This window comes from Amphiprion ocellaris, chromosome 7, assembly GCF_022539595.1.
Source record: "Amphiprion ocellaris isolate individual 3 ecotype Okinawa chromosome 7, ASM2253959v1, whole genome shotgun sequence".
NCBI lineage: Eukaryota > Metazoa > Chordata > Actinopteri > Pomacentridae > Amphiprion > Amphiprion ocellaris.
In genome coordinates this window covers 10,455,320-10,473,834 of record NC_072772.1, presented here as the reverse complement: position 1 = coordinate 10,473,834, position 18,515 = coordinate 10,455,320, and the positions used below count along the sequence as shown (strand labels likewise).

The following is an 18,515-nucleotide window of genomic DNA, read 5'->3' as shown; positions in this document are numbered from 1 at the left end:
CTCCTCCAACACACACATGCACATAATGACGATGACTGAACGAGGAACCTCATTAGGACTCTAAGGATGGATGGATGGATGGATGGATGGATGGATGGATGGAAGGGCAGATGGATAAACAGTCAATGCTGCTGTAGGAAAGAAAAAAAGGACAGAAAGAACACTAGAACACGTCACGCCTTTTTGCATCTCTTGCATACACTTTCCTTCATCATTCATACTTTATTAGGTGGTGCATATGCAGAGGTGGGTGTTGTAAAAAAAAAGGGAACAGACAGAGAAGACATGCAAAAAACGTGCATGACACCACAGATATAGTACTATGTTCCTCTTAAGGCGGATAGATGGGCTTTGAAATATTTTTTGTGGCCAAAATGTTTCATGTTATTTGCTCTGTGTGCTTAATGTCATTAAATCAAATCACCACAGAGATCAGAAACTGTAGCTGCATGTACGCATGGTGCATTCACAGTACACCACACATGCTCTTTGTCTAATCCTACATTGGGAAGAAAGGGCGGACACCCTGCGATAAATCACTCCCTATGTGACATGCAAGCTCTCGTCATTCTGAGTCTCTCTTTGGTGCTGAGTCGATCTCAGAGTTGCCATGCCAACAGATTGGGGGATTCCTAATTCTGATCTAGGCCACTGCGCACACACATACTCTACAAGTGCATGAATGCATGCAGTCCAGCGAACACACAAACACACTTTGCAGTGAGTAAATAGAGTTTATCAGGGGGCTGCCTGTGATGGTGTTTCCCTCTACGAATCATGGTGGCATAGTTTCAAAATCAATCGTTTTGTGTATGCGCGTGTCACAGTGAGAACGTGTGAATGAGAGCAGATCAAACAGTTAATCAGGTCACCGATTCTTTACACCTATTTTAGCAACAACACAACCATGTGAAGTTACAAGCAGCAATGCAAACAAAGGCAGAGACACATTTATACCACACACATAGAGGAAAAAAACACCACTCACATCACCACTGAAATTTGAAAACCTTTGTAGGAATCTGTTTAATTTTTAAACTCTACATACATTCATACATCTCTCAAATATAGAGGAGCAGACAGTACATGTGAGAGCAAATCTGAATGTGTTTGTGTATTTGTGTGTGTTAGAGTGAGAGAGAGAGAGAGGGATGCAGGTTGGGTTAGCTGCCTTCTGCACACCTGCATATGTTTATGTGCTTGCAAAAAGTGATGGAGACACATAATGCAGGACAGAAAGACACTTTGGGCACAGAAATACACACTGGGTGTGTAAACATGTCTGAGTCTATTAGTGTAGTGTAAATTCATAGTGTATGTTGACATGTGTCCCATTGTGGGTTGCAATGTAATGTTAGATGAGTTGCTAAAAGAGGATAGTATTATTTTAAAATTGTCGTGTTTTGAATGACAGCAAAAAATGCACTGTCAGGTTAGTCTGTAAACATTTTAGCTTTAAATCTGACTAAAAATATAGTTTGCTATGATAACCTGCATTGGTCCCAATCAGAAAACATTGAATCCCTTGAACAAACACGAAAAAACAAAATTTACAGCCATTTTTCTAATTACAGTAAATTCCATTTTCTAGAATTGTAAAAGTAAGTATTCTTGGAGCCCCCTGTCAATGGGTGGCTGTGTAACTGAGTGCATGTATGCTGCATGTTTATATATGCATGTCTTCATACATTATTTACGTCGTAAGTAAGCATCTAAGTATGTGATCGAGTCAGTGAAGTATGAGTTTGTGCATGAATTCTTACACACGTGTGCCTTTTGGTTTGCCTGCATATGTATGGACAATATGGATGCAAGTATGTGTGTGCATGTAAAATATATACACACATACTTACAAAAAGTCACAAATGCATATATTTAATTATGGTTGTGTATCAGGTATTCATGTATCCCTGCATTACTGTTTGTATGGACATATGACTGTGTGAATGTGCGTGTGTGTGTGCGTGTGTGTGTGTGTTAGTCGCTGTCCTCTCTCTCTTGGGTCTCAGCCAGTGAGCTCTCATCAATATTCTCCAGGCTCTCTGCACGCTGGATGCTGAGCTCAGAGAGTGGGATGCTGGGTAATGTAGTCTGTTCAGGGTAGAGCCAGGGCTTGAAGCCAGGGTTATGTCTCTGCTTCCACTCTTGATACTTCAAACAGGCTTTGTGGATTTTCTTCATTGCCTGGAAAGAGCAAGACAGGTAAACACCACAGAAAGGACAACACGTGCTTAATTTTTTTCTAGATTTGCAGTGACCCTTAACAAATTCAGCTGACAGATAAGAAATGATGGCAATGACAGCGAAAAATAATTGGTGTTTGAAAAGTTTGCCATTATTCCTTCTTGGTCAATACGCCAGATAAGGCGGACTGGGCTGAACTCAACAGATATGGAGGACAGAAATAGCACTCCAAAAAAAACAGACAAACATGGATGAGTGACAGGATAGAGGGAGACAGAAGGAAAGCTGTGAGAGATGGAGATATGTACAAAAATGAAATCTGGGTAGAGAAGCCAAGAGGGACATGTTGGTAGGTAATATGGTAATATCCAGACTAACACATTTTCATTATAAAATGCCATTTTTAAGCACTATAACAGAAATAGTCGCAGTCCATTCTGCTTGCACGCTTGTGAAAGCATATTTTATGTTAAGTTTAAATAAGAAGCAGAGGGCAGATTGCTTAGTTGTAAAACATTCTGCTGAGGACAAACAAAAATGGCGAAAAGTAAAACTAGCAAATTATTTGCACGAACCAACGACAAGGTGGAGCCGTTTCTAAAAGAAAGTAACACAAGCTGATGTCTTTGTTGTTTTCTAGAAAATTGTAACATCATATGGGCATGATAGATAAGGGAAGGACACGTAGCAGCTAGTAAGAGCCATTCATGAGGCAAACATAAGTGTCTGCATCATTGTTTCCAAAGTGTCTCATCACATCAGAGCTGTCAAACTAAAATGGGGTCAGCAGCATTTCCAAAAGTCAAAGTTTTAGAACACCAGAGTAGTGTGGATAACAGTTGTAAACATCGCAAAAATGATGTGCTTTAAAACAAAATGCATTAGTGTGGATGTTGAAGGCCGACCCAAATGTCAGAAGTCATGTTAGAAATCATCAGGTACTTTCACACATTCCTCATAGTGTCAACGGTGAAAGAGCAACTGCATGGATATGTGTATAGTTTAAAAAAAAAATCTGTACATAAAATAAAGGTCAGTGGTTTAAAACGAGACTTGCTAACACTATATCTTTACATATGAATGATAAAAAAAATCTCTAAAAGCCCAGTGAGAAAATTCTTCCCGTATTTATTCTGTTGAAGCCATCAGCATAGATATTTTCAGGGGTATCTGTACATCTCACTGAGCTGCTATTTTCTGACACAGCCATCAAGAGACTCCTCCATCCCGGGGTGTTCTCTAGAGAGTCTTTGCCCTATTTCAACAAACATGCACACACCCTCAAACAGACAAACACATGCAGTAAACAGTGTGTATCTGGAACGTGTAGAGGAGACTGTACTTATTTTACATGCATATAAGGTCTGCACATTCTCATCGTGTCAGGCACTGTGCTGTGTGTAACCTCAAGGTACCGTGTTTGGATTAACACGAGGACAAACACACAACACGCTCACAGAATCTGTTAATCTGCACACAACTTACGCGAGGAGCAAGTAAGTGGGAAGACTTGTTGACAACCCACTTGGGTAACGATCCTGTAACGAGAGACAGAGAGAACACAGTAAGACGGTTGAAAGTGTGAGAATCAAAGTGAAAGAGAGCAAGAAGAGGATGGTGAAGCCATAAAAGAGGGATTTAAAGTTTGCTTTATTACATGTCATGTCACCAGCATCAAAGTGAAGCTCAGTAACTTGCCACTCACTACACTCAGATGCGTCTCACACACATGCAAACATACGTATTACCAGCAAGTAATTAAAGAGATTTGGACTATCTGTAATTGCAAGCATTTGAGCAAGAGTAAAGAAGTGAATTAATGGGAGAATAAAGGAAAAAGAGTGAAAGAAGGAAGAGGAACACAGAGAGGTGAGATAGTGAAATAGACTGTCCTTCATATGGTTACTATGGTGACTCATTTTGACATAAAGGCAGGGGGATGAATAATTCATAGAACATAGAGCATGCTTTAAGCACCTGGGTGAGTGTGTTTCAGTCTTTTTGTGCATGAATATGTGCTGTGTATGAGTTTGTCCTTGTGTCCTAATTGCCGGTGCAAGTGTGTTACTTACCTCGTGGATCTACCTGGGCCATATAAGTGAGGGTACAGTGATTAGGTCCCTGGCTTTGGATCATGTACCCCGTCTGAATGGAAACAACACGCACCATGTCCTTTTTAGGAGGGTATTTCTGTGGAGACAACACACTGTGACCCAAAATGACTTCATTTATGCGGCAAATGTAATTGTCTTGCGAGTCGTACTCACATGCACCCGCAAACAGAGATCCTGAGAAATCATTTTCTGATGTGTGCAACCTTGCTCTTTTTAACCGTCTATCATGATATTTCAAAGGTTTGCAGGGTAGACACTCAAGGGATGTTTTCAAGCTGCCAGTCAAAGTGATTTTCTGCTTCACAGCCATATTTCTGATGTAAATCCAGTCGTTGCTACCCTGTGAATAGCACAGTAGGAAAGGCCTGATATAGCCCTCTGTTTCACAACTATCCCCTTTGACTACATATCTAAGATTTTTATTCATGATAATGAAGTACAGTACTGGGTAGCCGGTACTAATTGGGGCAGGCATACTGCAGAGAATCTAAGCAGCACACAGAGCAGCAGCCAGCTAAGAACTGCTATCAGAGAAGAACTTCAGATAACTGCTTTATCTTTCCCCCGCTTCTTGACTCGTATTTTTGGCAAGAGCACAATCTACTAATAGGTTACATTGTAGGAATTTCTGCTGACAGTACACTGACAGGTATCACAAGCAGCTGCAGGTTCCAGGAAATCACATACAGCATTATAGTATTCTGAGATAATGGCTTTTTAGTAGGGACTTCATGAAACACCCACCACACCAGAAAACTTCCTGTGTTACTCTTATATAGCTTTGTTTCTTTGCTGTTGGTCAGACAAAATAAACATATTTTACACATCACTTTGACCCTTTGGTAACTTGAAACTGCCAGTTGTTATTTCTGACATTTTAAATGGAGATAAAAAGCTGTGGTTCAGGAGCAGGATCACACCTTAATCACCACCCCTTCCTGTCGTACGCCAAAATATAACACTCTGCCCTTCCCACTTCGCTTCTCGTGCCCCACCTACCCTCCCTATACTTCTGCCTAATTTTCCTGTCTTCTCTTGTTCCTAGGTGGTCTGCTGGACCAGGAGCTGCTGCTGATCTCCGACTAAGCTTTTCCACACCGCATCAGCTCATCTCAGTCACCAATATAATGATCCTGTGCATCCAATAAACAATCAAGCTTCAAATCAATGGTGTGATCCTTGCTAGTGAAGCAGTAATTAATAAGACATGGTCTACAACCATTAGTGAACTAATGCAAACCAACAATGTTAACATGACGACATTTAGCAGCTATACATGTAGTGTTTACCATGCTCATCATCTCATCATCTTGACATATAAACACTAATTATAGAAAGTGCAGCAATAGGTCAGTGGAAACATCATTAGATTTGTGGGCATTTGGTTGCAACAAAATCAAAAAATGAAATGAAATGTCTGTCGATCACTAATGTTCTTAGCCATATTCTGGGCACAACGGATATCTGTACCAAATTTCACTCATGCAATATCTATCAATCTAATAGCTGTTGAGACATTTCCACATGGGCCAAACCAATTAACGCGCTGATAGATTGGGATTGCTATTCCTGGAGTCATGCCACCATTGTAGCTAAAACAACATTGTCTACATCAAATAAAGTAGTCATTAGTAGCCATTAGTGGTCAATAGCTGTTGCCCTAATATAAATACATAGGGCTCCCATGCAAGAACAAATTAGGCTCTATAACAGTCTGTCCAATTGTGTGTTTTTCAGTGGAACACGAAACAGTTAACACACACTGCAGGTGAATAGCTGAAAAGCTTTGCATATTTATGACTGAAAACAGTTGGTATTAATCATATGAAAGATGAATAATGAATGTAGTAGGAGATACAGAACAGGTGGACTGACTCCGGTTGGTGTGTGCATGAGATCACCACTTTAGGAAGTATCACCATAGGTTCAGTCTACAACTCAAGCTCAAGAGTGACCTTGGCTTATCTCTCTCTCTCTCTCTCTCACACACAGAGTCATGTACACTCACATGGAACACAAACATGCACACAGTCTATTACGTTCGTAACCACTAATTGATGCAGGAATGCGGAAGGCGAGGCGGAAGTCAACAGCTAAGAGTCACATGAGAGGCCTTATCCTTCTGTAAACATTATGCTAGTGAGTGAAACTGAGAATGAAAAACAGAGTGGGAAAAGACAGAAAAAGTGACTGGGGGACAGACAAAAACAAGAAAGAAAAGAAAAGCAAAACAAGACATGAAAGGAAAATAGAGACAGAAAAAGTGCAAGGAGGGAGAAAGTGAGCGAGGTCTTGCAGAAACAGCTTCATCGATCAGTTAATTGTCCAAAAATTTGTCAATTTCCTAGCAAAAATGCCAAATGTGACTTGGTTGCAATTTGTCAATGATAATTTACTGCTTTTCTTCGTTTTATGTAATACCAAACTGAATATTCTTTGAGTTTAAACTCAAGGTCATTCAAAAAAAAGGGGGATTTTTTTTTTACCACCAGACAGTCAAATAATCAAGAGAAATAATTGGTAAATTAATCAGTACAGAAAATAACTAGCTGTTGTAGCTCTACAGGCAGGTGATGAGTACAAGCTTTTACAAAAGGCAGTTCTTCCAGTTGGACAAAAAACAGAAACAAGGCCAAAAGAAAAGCCGAGGTTTTAGGCCTGATTCCACACTAAAAGTCACACACATGGTGTTCTTTAATCAGTATGTTTGTTTTACTGATCTTTGGCATTCAAAGGAATCAAGTTGTTAAAAAGCATGATTGGAAGCTAACTGAAAACACAATATGTTCAAGTGAATCAAACAAGCTATCCCACTGTTAAATTAAAGAAGTGCTGGCAGACAGCACGTCTAAAATTCTCTCAGGTAAAAGTCATCAATCACAGGAGGTGTGATGATGCTCTATCTTTGGAAAGGTGCCAGAGCATCTTTACTGTCTGGATGGACTGGTTCTGTATAAGATGAGCAGCATTTTAAAACATTCCTACACACACAGCTTTGCATTGTTTCTTACCACAAACATTTACGGACTTCATCCAGAACAACACCCAAAAGTGCTTATTTCAGAATCAGCCATTTGTTTTGCATTGCTGCATTAGGAGTTCTCTGCACTGCTGGGCATGTGCAGAACCTGTGTGTCTGTGTGTGTTTGTGTGTGTTTCTGCATATACTCACAGGATGTTTGACAGAGTAGTTCATGATGATGTAATCTCTCCCTATTGGCAGCCAGGAGCGAAGCGTGATGACATCACGGTTCCGAAGAGGTTTTGGACACTTCCCTTTTAACAAGTAAGATAACTCTGGTGAGCAAAACATTTTACAACAATGCGGTCTTGATGATCTGTCTCTACTTCCCTTTTAACTCCACATTAATGCAGACCAGATGTAGCAAACTGTATATGTTTACAAGTGAGTGTGCAACGTACATGAGTAGTAACCAACATCTGCGTTGACCGTAAGTTTTCCGATGTCGAAGGTCTCAATGACATTTGAGTCCCATTTCCTTCTGTATTCAATGTCATGGAGAACGTCATACATAGTCTCAGCCGACACATCCTTACATATCATCCGACACTGAGAGAGAAAGAAAGAGAAACAGAGAGTTAATTTTTAGACAATAAACAAAAAGCACACAGAGCCCAGCACATACTAAACCCAATTTCTTGAATGTGTATTTACCATACGTAACTGTTGCAACAGCACCAATCATGCAGTACTTCACATTTTATAGCTCTGTCTCTAATGCGAGCTATGGGCGAGGAAAATCCATTAGACTTTAATGAAGTTGCATCCTATAAATTCAAGGGAAACACTGTACCATTGTTGAGAAGCTACAGTTTAGATGTAGTCATGCTGACAAAGGTACGTATGGAACAGAAACAAACTCTGATGAGCACATCAGAGACATGCAAAAAAATGCAACATACATAATCTGGTATGCAAACAGAACAACTAAAGCATGAGCAAGGGTGTAAAGTCGGCGTTGGGAGATCCTGCACATCGTCAGATTAAAAGAAGCACACACATATATGGCAACTGATGTGTAAATGATAAGACATCAGATGGTTGGAGAGTGTCAAGGAGCAGAGAAAGAGACAATGTGTGTTTGAGAGAGACAGAAAATTAGGAAAGAGAGATACCACTGACCATAGATGAGTCATAACTAGACCTGAACACTTAAATGGAAAACAACACACCCGCTAGAAGACAGAGACAGACAGATACGTCCAATGGTCGGCAGGAGTGGTAGCAGTAGCAGGACGACTAAATGCTATAGATATGTGAAGTCTTTAAGCCGGAAAAAGACTTTAATTAATTTTCTACCACAAACCTGGTTCAATAAAACACATTTAAACAGTAATGTGCTGACTTTATATCCTAAAATCTAATTTATTAAAACTTGAATTAAATCATAGAGGTGCATTTTAAAGCAAAACCTAGGAGCAGTTTATCATATATACATCCAAACCAGAGGCTATTGATTTGTGTTTGTTAGGTGTGCTGCAGTTTATTAATGAAACCGTGGGGATTTCAGCCTGTGTTTGGAGTAGACAGCGCTATACCCCAGGTAAAGAAAGAGGTCTGCAGCCCAAGCGCAAAGGTGTTACTACAGTTACAGTTACCTGGGGGAATAACAGTAATAACAAAGAGACAGAAAGGGGGAGTCGTGTAAAGACAAAAGACAGTGATAAATACAACAAAGAAACAGCAATGAAGGATGTCCATTTAAAACAATTGATAGACAAAGAGAGACTGAAAAAAATGGAGCAAAAGAAGAAGAGCACATAAGAAAGAAATGGACCAAGTGTACCGTAGTCGTCTGTCCCAGATGATTTTAACTCCCATTACAAATCAGTCCAGAAGGTTTAAAGCTCAATCTGAACTATCTTCATTCCCTTGTTCCCTGAGGGCTTAATTTAAGAAAATTATCACCAACTTCACTCCACATTTGGCTGTAAAGCTGCTTCAATGGGAGGTCTCTTCACAGTCTTTAATAACAATAGTTATAATTTGTGAAATACAAAGTGCTTACCTTTGGTGTAACAGCACAAAATGTGCCCTGACCATTTTAATTCTTATCTAAATTTTCTTATCTAAAGTGTTGCTTAGATATGGATCAATAAAAACTTTTACTAACAATCACTGGCTAGTCATTGCATCATATGAAAGAATAGAATGACAAAGTGCAGCTTACATGTTGCTGTCTAGCAGGTATAGCATTTAGCATGTTGGGTTTAGCGTGGTAGCATGCTAAGATTTACTAATTAGAACTAAACACTAACAGTCATTCATTTTGAAGTACTAAAGAGTTCCAATTTTTATTCAGTGTTGGGGCTAGAGGAGAAGTTGGGTGATTGCCAAGGCTATTAAAGCTTCATTGATTGAATATAGACTTTTAAAAAGTCACTTTAAGCATTCGTCATAAAAAGAAGTTTTTAACTTTCTTGGGAATTGGGAGTCTATTGAGAAGAAAAGAACTGATCATTTCAAAGCATTTTTTCAGGTAAAGACCCAGAAGTGAAGTTAATTGCTCTGAGACTAGATATTATCGTTAATTCAACGTCCTATTTTGGCTTGTAACCCAAAACCACCTTATTTTATTAATTCTGAATCCAAATCTGACATATACAGCAGTGTCAATCTGTGCACTGTATCTGAAAGCTACGTGCACTTGTTACAACTGAGCAAGCCACGGCTGTTGTAATCAACTTTAGCTTTGTAGCCTTTAGACAAACATACAGCCTCACAAGGGCTTCACAAAAGCCACGCAGTGAAACTAAAGATATTGAAAACGCTAAACTGAAATGACTTTCCCAAACAAAGAACACAGAGAACAAATAAATGCAGAATGAGTGCAGAGATGAGGGACATACAGGCTGTATGTTGACAACAAAATGACAGAACAGAGAGGAAGAAAAAAAACATCTGATGCAGGTGAATCATCTGGTTTAAACTCATCATTATCCTAATCAAAGACAACAAAGGAGCTTTTCAATGGTTCTGTTGAAGAGACAGAATGAGTTCTGATTTCAGGGTCAAACACTGTTACTCAAGCTATGCAAAGAAATTACCTGTAAGTAAAGCAGCATTCAGAAGGAAGTAAGTAAAGTTCAAAGATTTGACAGCAACCAGACAAGTCATGCAGAAGCCAAATAAAGTTGCATGCTATATGTGTGGTCACACCACTCAGCAAGGTGTGAACACTGATGATAAGAGTAAAACTCTGTTGAGTAAAAGGCACAAAAAGAGCCTCAACTGGTTGCAACATCATCACAGAGCTACATGAATACAGTGAGGCCCACGTTCACACCTATCAGCACGTAAGAGTTCTTCTAATTAAACTGGTCTGCATGAGTTTGAACAAACAAACGTAAGCAAAGTTCACACAGAGGGGAGTAGGGCTGAGAAATCCAGGTGGAGCCAGAAAAAAAAGATTTTTATGTAGACATGAAGCAAAGGTCTGGTCAGCTGGGAAACCATCTGACTCACTAAGTCAGTTCTGACTCACTGCTGACAGCCTTTGCATCCATGTGGTATGAGCCCTAACCACTCTGCTAATGGGTTGCCCCAATACATTTTTAATCTATAAAATCCCATAATTACTCCGCCACGGAGGTGGAGCCTCGGCAGAGCTATGTGATGATTGGTGTAGGTTTGTCTGTCAGTCTGTTAGCAACATTACTCAAAAACAGATTAATGGATTTGGATGAAATTTTCAGGGAAGGTCAGAAATGACACAAGAATCACCCGATTAGATTTTGGCAGCGATGTGGCTTATAGTCTAGATCCACGGATTTGTTAAAGATTTCTGCATCATTGTGAGATAGCGGCACGTCATCACTGTAACTATGACAACAAGTGAACACTACATCAGCTGCCTGCTGACAATCACATGATTACGATCCTACTACAAATCCACCGCTGCGGACTTATCGGGACTTATCCGTTGGAAATCATACAACGACTGAGCAGCCTTGGCGGAGTACTGTGCTCTCTGAGTGCTTTTCATATGTTGTATATGAACTTTACGGACAGTTCAGTTGAGTTCAGTTTTTCAAACATATTGTTTCCAAGGTCAAGTATGAACGTCCATGTTTAATGTGTCAATACAAAGACATACAAACACATTTTCCTAGGTTCCATTTAATCAGGGTGTCCTTTAAGAATTTATAAAAGACTCTCAGTGTTTTTCACCATTTACTCAAAAAGTATACTCAGAAGTCCTCTTGCATCTTGTCATATTTTGAACAAATCCCATCTTTTTGAGTAGCATAATGACACAGTAGATATTACACTGCAGCTAAACACTGCTATACAGTTGTATTTAGTAGGAAGAGCCTGTTCTGTAGCACATTAGCCAAATAAAACAAAAGGGCAGATACAGTGCATGTATGATGACCAAGCAATGGTAAAAAGTACATCTACTTAAGTACGATAGTGAAGTACATTTTTGTAGTTCATTGCTGTACCTTACTAGGGAATCTTTTGCATTCTTTTACTTATACTCCATTTTTCTGATCCCTGCAAGCTATCAATTCATGGATTCCTATCGCTGCAACAATCTTCTATATATTGTCATATAAGGGGGACATCCTGTATAATGAGTAAATGTATTTCACTGTTAACACAACCACTAGTATTAAATAATAACTGAATGCATGGCTTCTAGTAGAGACAATTTTTTTTCCATTGTGGTATAACTACTTTTAATTAATTCAAGAGTGTAAACAAAGTTTCCAAAACTGTGAGTAAGAAACCAGACTGTGGGGAGGCCAGAAGGAAAAACAGTCTGTCACATCACAAAGAGTGGCTCGCTGGCTGCTTAAATGAGATTAGTGATTGTAAGAGTCATCTGATACCACTCTGCCTACACTAATGAAATGCTAGTCTATCAAAGACAATAGTTAAAGCCCTTTGGAGTTTCCTGTTACTACCAGAAATGATTTTGTGACTGTTAATGGGACGTTTGTGACATGCAGAATAGGCTACGTAGCATGTAACAGAGATTGCACAGACGCTTCTGACATTAGGGGCTCTCCATAGTGGAACTACAAAAACACATTCAGTACAGAATACAGCATGGCGGGACTTTCAAAATAAAGTGTACATTAACTACATAGATCATGTTTTATGCATGAAAAAGAAAATATAGAAACTGCAAATGCTAACTACATTATTTCTACAAAAGGCTACTGTAAACAGTACACCAGTACGACCTCATATTTGATATCTATGTGTGTGACAGATTGGCAAAAGACCAATAGGTCAGAGAAGACCAGAGAGAATAATGGATGTGTTGTATCCACAGGCAAACTGAAACAAGAGTAGGAGGAAGAAGGAGAACCAAATGAAAAGGCGAAAGAACAGAACTGCAGGGAGCAAAAGACGTTCAGCGCAGAATGAAGACATAGAGGCGGCGAAGTACATGTGTGCGTAATTCTGTTATGCACTAATTCAGTAAACTCAACAGATGAAGCAAGGAGATGGGCGGAGAGAGAGGCAGGTGAAGTAGAGTTCAGAAAGATAAGACACAGATGGAGGGAGATAAACAGGCAAGCAAACAGGGATACAAACAATAGGTGTGTGCGGTTTCCTGCATCTCTTCTTCATGCCTTCATGTCCACATGTCGCCTGCTTCCCACTCAGAGCACCCAGTGACCACTGACCCCTGCACATCACACCCACTCCACCCACTTTTCATTCTCTCCCTTGATCCCTGTCTCGCCCACTCTCCCTGCCACTCTCTTCCTTCCCTTCTTCCAAGCTGTCAACTGTCATTATTTGCTCCTCTGGGTGCTGATATATGATTGCTGAAGACAATTGTGAGAAAAAACTCGAGGGGGTGTGCGTGAGTGACTCAGAGCTGGGCTTCCCTCTGTGTAAGCATGGGAGAAGGCAAATTCAGGAGTGAGTTTGTGTGTGTGTGTGTGTGTGTGTGTGTGTGTGTGTGTGTGTGTGTGTGTGTGTGTGTGTGTATTGGGGGGGTTCAGGGATGGAGGCGGGGCAAAACTATGAGAGTAAATAAAACCTCCTACATATTGTGCACCATATGTGAAGTCATGTGCTGACTAATGATATCATGGTGACAGTTAATGTGAGTGATTACAGCTCTGATTACACTGTGATATAGGAGTCATTATTGATGAATACGGCAGGGATGATGATCCCGACGATAATGGGGCTGATGATAATTAGATCACTAATGATAATTATGATTGCCAGCCTGTTCGCTCTCTCACTCGTGCGTATATACATCCTTTTCTTTACTGCTCTGAATGCTACAGGAAGGAGAAGTGAAGTCTTTAAAAAGTCTCAACACTCTCATTAATCATTCGACATGCATCAGCAAAGATGCATGCTTTTATTCCGTCTATAAATAGAAGAGCTGTATCTGTGGCATCGCTGATTGCTTAACACACACACACACCTAAGAGTATGAAACATACACACCAACTACCACTGCAATTAATGTCAGCATTTTACAAACACTTCCAGGGTGGAAGATTGATGAGTGCATGAGGCCGAAAGAAAAGGGGAAATAAACAATGGCGCACAATGCAAGAATCATCTTCTGTTACTGTCATATTTACATAAAGATAAAGTGCTCGTTATGGATAGAAGCCACACCCAAACTCCAAATGCGTGTCTGTGTGCACTTTCTACCTCTCACTGTTTGCAGTCTGCAGCTGTCAGGAGGAAACACACCTGTCCTGCATGTAAAAGCGTGAATAAGCAGATCCCTACCCTCTGCATACACACACTTTAATCCCTGCCGATGATGCAGACATGATGCACCCGTCCTTCAGCACACACAGGAGATACTCTGAGGAATCACACAGGAAAATTAGGCTGATTTATACGATATTACATGACCCACACACACACACACAAAAATATTCTGGCTCATGGGTAAAAAGGCAGATAAAGGTAGGCTGGGAAAAGCACTGTGCTTTTGTGACCCCTGCATATGAAGATAACACCTCTGTGCACACAGACACACACACACACCACTTTATTTACCAAAGTAAACACCTGGTGGCTCGCTGACACTCATCAGACCCGGATACACCAGCAGCACACACACAACTACACAAAGGAGAATAGGTTCTTTTCTGTCTCTGTGTGCATACGAGGAGGATGTATCCCGGTAATCAGATTTTAAGATCAGATCGATATGTAAGGGTTGAAATGTGGACGCATCCTTGCCAAAACTGCCGGCTGTGAAGTCAAATGTGTCTTAAGGTGAAACTGACAGCACTACAAGAGGTTCTGAGCCAGTTCTGAGCCAGTTAAGCACTAAATAGCCACTCAGTCAGGTTCCTAGTCAACATCTGAGGCTATAAGAGGAAGCTGTAGCGTGCACTGGCAAAGCAAACTGTAAATGTAACTGTGATTTAATGATATCTTTGTTCGACTTCTCAGTCATTTTCATAATTTTCCAGGGAGCTGATGGGCACAATTACTTCCATATCGTCAATTATACTTGACCTTTGTTTCTTAATGGGTGCAAATTCAAGCTATTTCTCCGATCAGAAAAAAAAGCTACGTATGTGCTGTGAGGACACTCAGTCCCAGAACACTAACACAGCCTTATTATTGACTGCGGTCAGACATTATATATTAAATGGTACACAGCAGCTCTTCCAAGGCCACCGCTGTCCTCATGATGCCTCCGTATAAACTCCCAAGACAAACACTCACACTTGAGGGAAGCTGCCACAACAGCTGTTTAACTAGATAACGAAGTTTGCTCATTGTGCACTTTCACATGCCTGTCAAATCACCTCACCCAAACAACTGATCTGAACAGGAACTACTGGATTTTTCCACCTGCTGCACTTTCTGTACTGTACCATCTGTACTTTGATGTGGGAATTCTAGACCCCAACAGAAGACCGCCACACATCACAGGGCGCCCAAAATATTCTCGCCATTAAACTCAAACATAGTACGGCCAGTTCAGAATAATTTGAAACTGAGAAAAGCAGCAGATTAGAAAAGCCGTAACCAGAGGATATGATAAGTCATCGGCTTATCATCCAGCTGACTATTGTTTTTAAGCCTCGTCAGTTCTATTGTCTGTTGTACTATTTCAGCTTTTGCTCACTTCCCTGTGTGCTGACGACAAACTGTATGCAAATTTAATTCCACATTAACCACAAGGTGAGCTGACATATTAAACTCATTCTGCAGATGTACTTTTGCATAAAGACTTGAAAATAACTGCACTGGCAGAGGGTGATGTGTCTCCAGATATAAACCTGGCTGCAGCTTTCACTCCTCTTTTGTGCAGGGAATTTCTTCTAGTGCTCTCCATTGTGCATTAAACAGGATATGTTCACTCAACTAAAGTTTTCTATTTCCAAGGTGCTCCAGATGAGCTGTTACCACCATATTGGGACATTTTTCATTGATATATGTGCTTACAAAGGGATAATATAGTGTGCCTAGTCCGTTCTGCTAATAGTGTTCTGTGGAAGCCTCTGCAACTACAATGCAACTATGCAGCAAAAAGCAGCGGTTAAAGCATGTCAGCAGTTTAAACCATATGGGAATTTAGAAAGCACACCTCCCTGCCAACCCGATTATAAAGCTGGGTTTTATTTCACCCCATCCCCTCTGTGTTTGTTCTGTTGCCACATGACCAGTACTTTCCATCCCAGGAAATGCTAGATGCTCAATGGGAATGCACCACAGTGGAGAAGACCACGTTTTATTTTTAAAACTTATATTTCATACCTGTAGGGTAGAGCCTTACCTTAATCTTGTGGACGGACTTTCCCTCTTCCAGAGACTGGGTCCACACCACGATCCCCGACTTGGTGTAGGTCATACTCCAGCCCTCTTCGCACAGACACTCCGCCTTGAAGCTGGCGAAAGCCCGGTCGTCCGGGATGCTCACAGTCTGAGCAGACATAGCGCGTTATTACCGGGAGGAGAGACAGAGGAGGTCTGGGAGACTCCTGGTGAGCGAAGAGAAGCCGAGAGCCAACCAATATTTCCCTCCTCTTCCGTGGAGAGAAGTTGTCTAATTCAATTTCCTACCAGCGAGAAGCTTTTGCAGGCTGCGTCTTGTGATGGTGTGTGTGCGTGTGTGTGTGTGTGCGCGCGTTCAGGGAGGTCCAACAGCCGCAATCCACCCTGCACAAACTAATGGAACAGAGGTGGACGCACAGGTGAGAGCGCACGAAATACGGCAAAGAAGTGGCGAAAAACAAACGCGACGTCCGAATCAAATGTGAAAATCACGCCGATCTCGGTTTTCGAAGAAGTTTGTGTCCGTTTCAGCAGTCCTCGCAAACAGCCGCTCTTCACACAAACCATATGTTTCTGCGCTTCCGCTCGCCACTCTCCGTTTCTGTCTCCTCACCTCCGTCTCCGGCTTTTCTGTCCTCTCTGGATGACTCTCTGCTTGTGGCTCAGCTGGGATCCTCTGTGAGCTTCACAATGACGGGCAGAAGCTCTCCATCGCTGCGTTGCTGCTGTGGCAGGTGGTGGAGGGGATGCGGTGAGGAATAAGAGGAAGAGGGGAAGGAGGTGGAGGGAGAGAGGAGGAGGAGATCGGGCTGCACCGGCAGCAGGCGATGCAGCGACAGCTACCGTGCAAGCGCCTCCCTGTGCTGCCTTCAGGTGCTCCTAGGAAAGCCCATTAACTGGGTATCAGTCTTTAGCTTTCTCCACGTTTGATCTTTGTCAGCACTGATATGGCATTGTGCTGAACAAAAACTCTAACTAGTCACACTTTTTTTTAGTAATAACTGGCATCTTAGACCAACTAGTCCTAACGGAGGCCCTAGCAGTACTGTAATGTTGGCAGCAAAATCCCAACCGATCAACTTTTGAACACATTCACGGCCCTCTGAATTTAACCACTACCTCTGAGAGTCTTACTAGTTAACTAGTGGACTGTAATAGCTCTGACATGTTACCCAGTCAAACACTGATTCAGCTCATTAGTTGACTAACGACCTACAATTTGCTGTGCTAGTTTACTGGTAGAGCCAAATGTTCACAAATTAACTAGTGAGAAAAAAGAAAAACAGCCCCGCGTGAAGCACATTTCATACACTAGAGCAAGTGCTTTTTTTAAAAGAAAAATCATAATTAAAGCATAGTGAAAGGCCACAATTTAAAAATGTACAAGCCAAATAGATTCCAATTTATAATTCAGTTAAAATTACGACTAGTTAACTAATTAATGCTTCTCTTGACCCCACTTGTCAACTAGTAAGGCTCAAAATGTTTACAAGTTAATTAAAAAATCCTCAAGATACACCAGTTAGAGTCATTTTCATGCTTTTTCTTTTCTTGCACTATTTCTTGTATTCGCTTTCCCCGCTGCAGGATCAATAAAGGTTTAATCTATCTATCTATCTATCTATCTATCTATCTATCTATCTATCTATCTATCTATCTATCTATCTATCTATCTATCTATCTATCTATCTATCTATCTATCTATCTATCTATCTATCTATCTATTTTGACTCAACTGCCAACTAGTGGGGTCCAAAATACTTACTAGTTAGCTGGTTAAAAACTCTTTAGACCCGTGTGTGGTTTAAAACAAAAGCACTGAAACTAAGATTAACCACAAACAGATCACAGACTATTGCTATTTTTAAAATGTGCCAAACAAATAGGCTAGCTATTAGCTCATGTATGTGTTAAACTTTAAGCTAACTGGCTAACTACTATGTTTACGATGTACCTTTCTTACAAAAATGCAGCTATTGTGGTGAGATTTTTAGACAAACAATGTGTACACTAAAATTTGTGTAGTGGTCGTTTATTGTTTTGGTCTACATTTTTAGGCTAAATAATTGGTTGCTAATGGTAGGCCAATATGTGTAGCTTATCAGTAGAGCTGAATATAACCAAAGCTTCCTCTTCTACTTCTTTGTGGTTTTACAGCAGCTTGTGTCCTTACATTTCTTCAACAGGTCTTTCAAAACACTCAAATTTGTTGTGAAAGTTCAGTAAATCTATCTTCAGTACTGTTGTTGACAGGCTTTGGAGGAAGAACAGGTTTAGCTACATGTTCTGTAATGTTTCTGTGGAACCAGTAGAGTCTTTACAGCAACTTTAGACTAAATTTTAAAGCACACTTTTATTACTAACACATGGGAAGCACTTTGCATATGCTGACCATGTTGTTTTCTAAAACGTGCAGGCAATCACTGAGCGGACGTTTTATTGTTTTTAAATTCCTTACTGTC

At 40.6% G+C, this 18,515-nt stretch overlaps 1 protein-coding gene and 1 long non-coding RNA gene across 2 annotated transcripts in view; one reads left to right on the top strand and one right to left on the bottom strand.

The window, feature by feature from the left end:
• The window catches only part of LOC129349270 (uncharacterized), a 29,972-nt gene extending 24,511 nt beyond the window's left edge, over positions 1-5,461 (top strand). The window contains exon 3 of the long non-coding RNA XR_008602206.1: positions 5,344-5,461. This is a non-coding gene — a long non-coding RNA (uncharacterized LOC129349270). The remainder of the gene's footprint in view (positions 1-5,343) is intronic.
• On the bottom strand, positions 997-16,887 carry stard10 (StAR-related lipid transfer (START) domain containing 10). Its single transcript, XM_023287535.3, has 6 exons — positions 16,055-16,887; positions 7,722-7,869; positions 7,471-7,574; positions 4,257-4,374; positions 3,670-3,722; positions 997-2,184 (listed from the first exon to the last, which is right to left on the bottom strand). The coding sequence occupies exons 1-6, from the start codon at positions 16,211-16,213 to the stop codon at positions 1,978-1,980; spliced, it is 789 nt and encodes a 262-aa protein (XP_023143303.1). The 5' UTR covers positions 16,214-16,887; the 3' UTR covers positions 997-1,977.
• Positions 16,888-18,515: the final 1,628 nt, after the last annotated feature.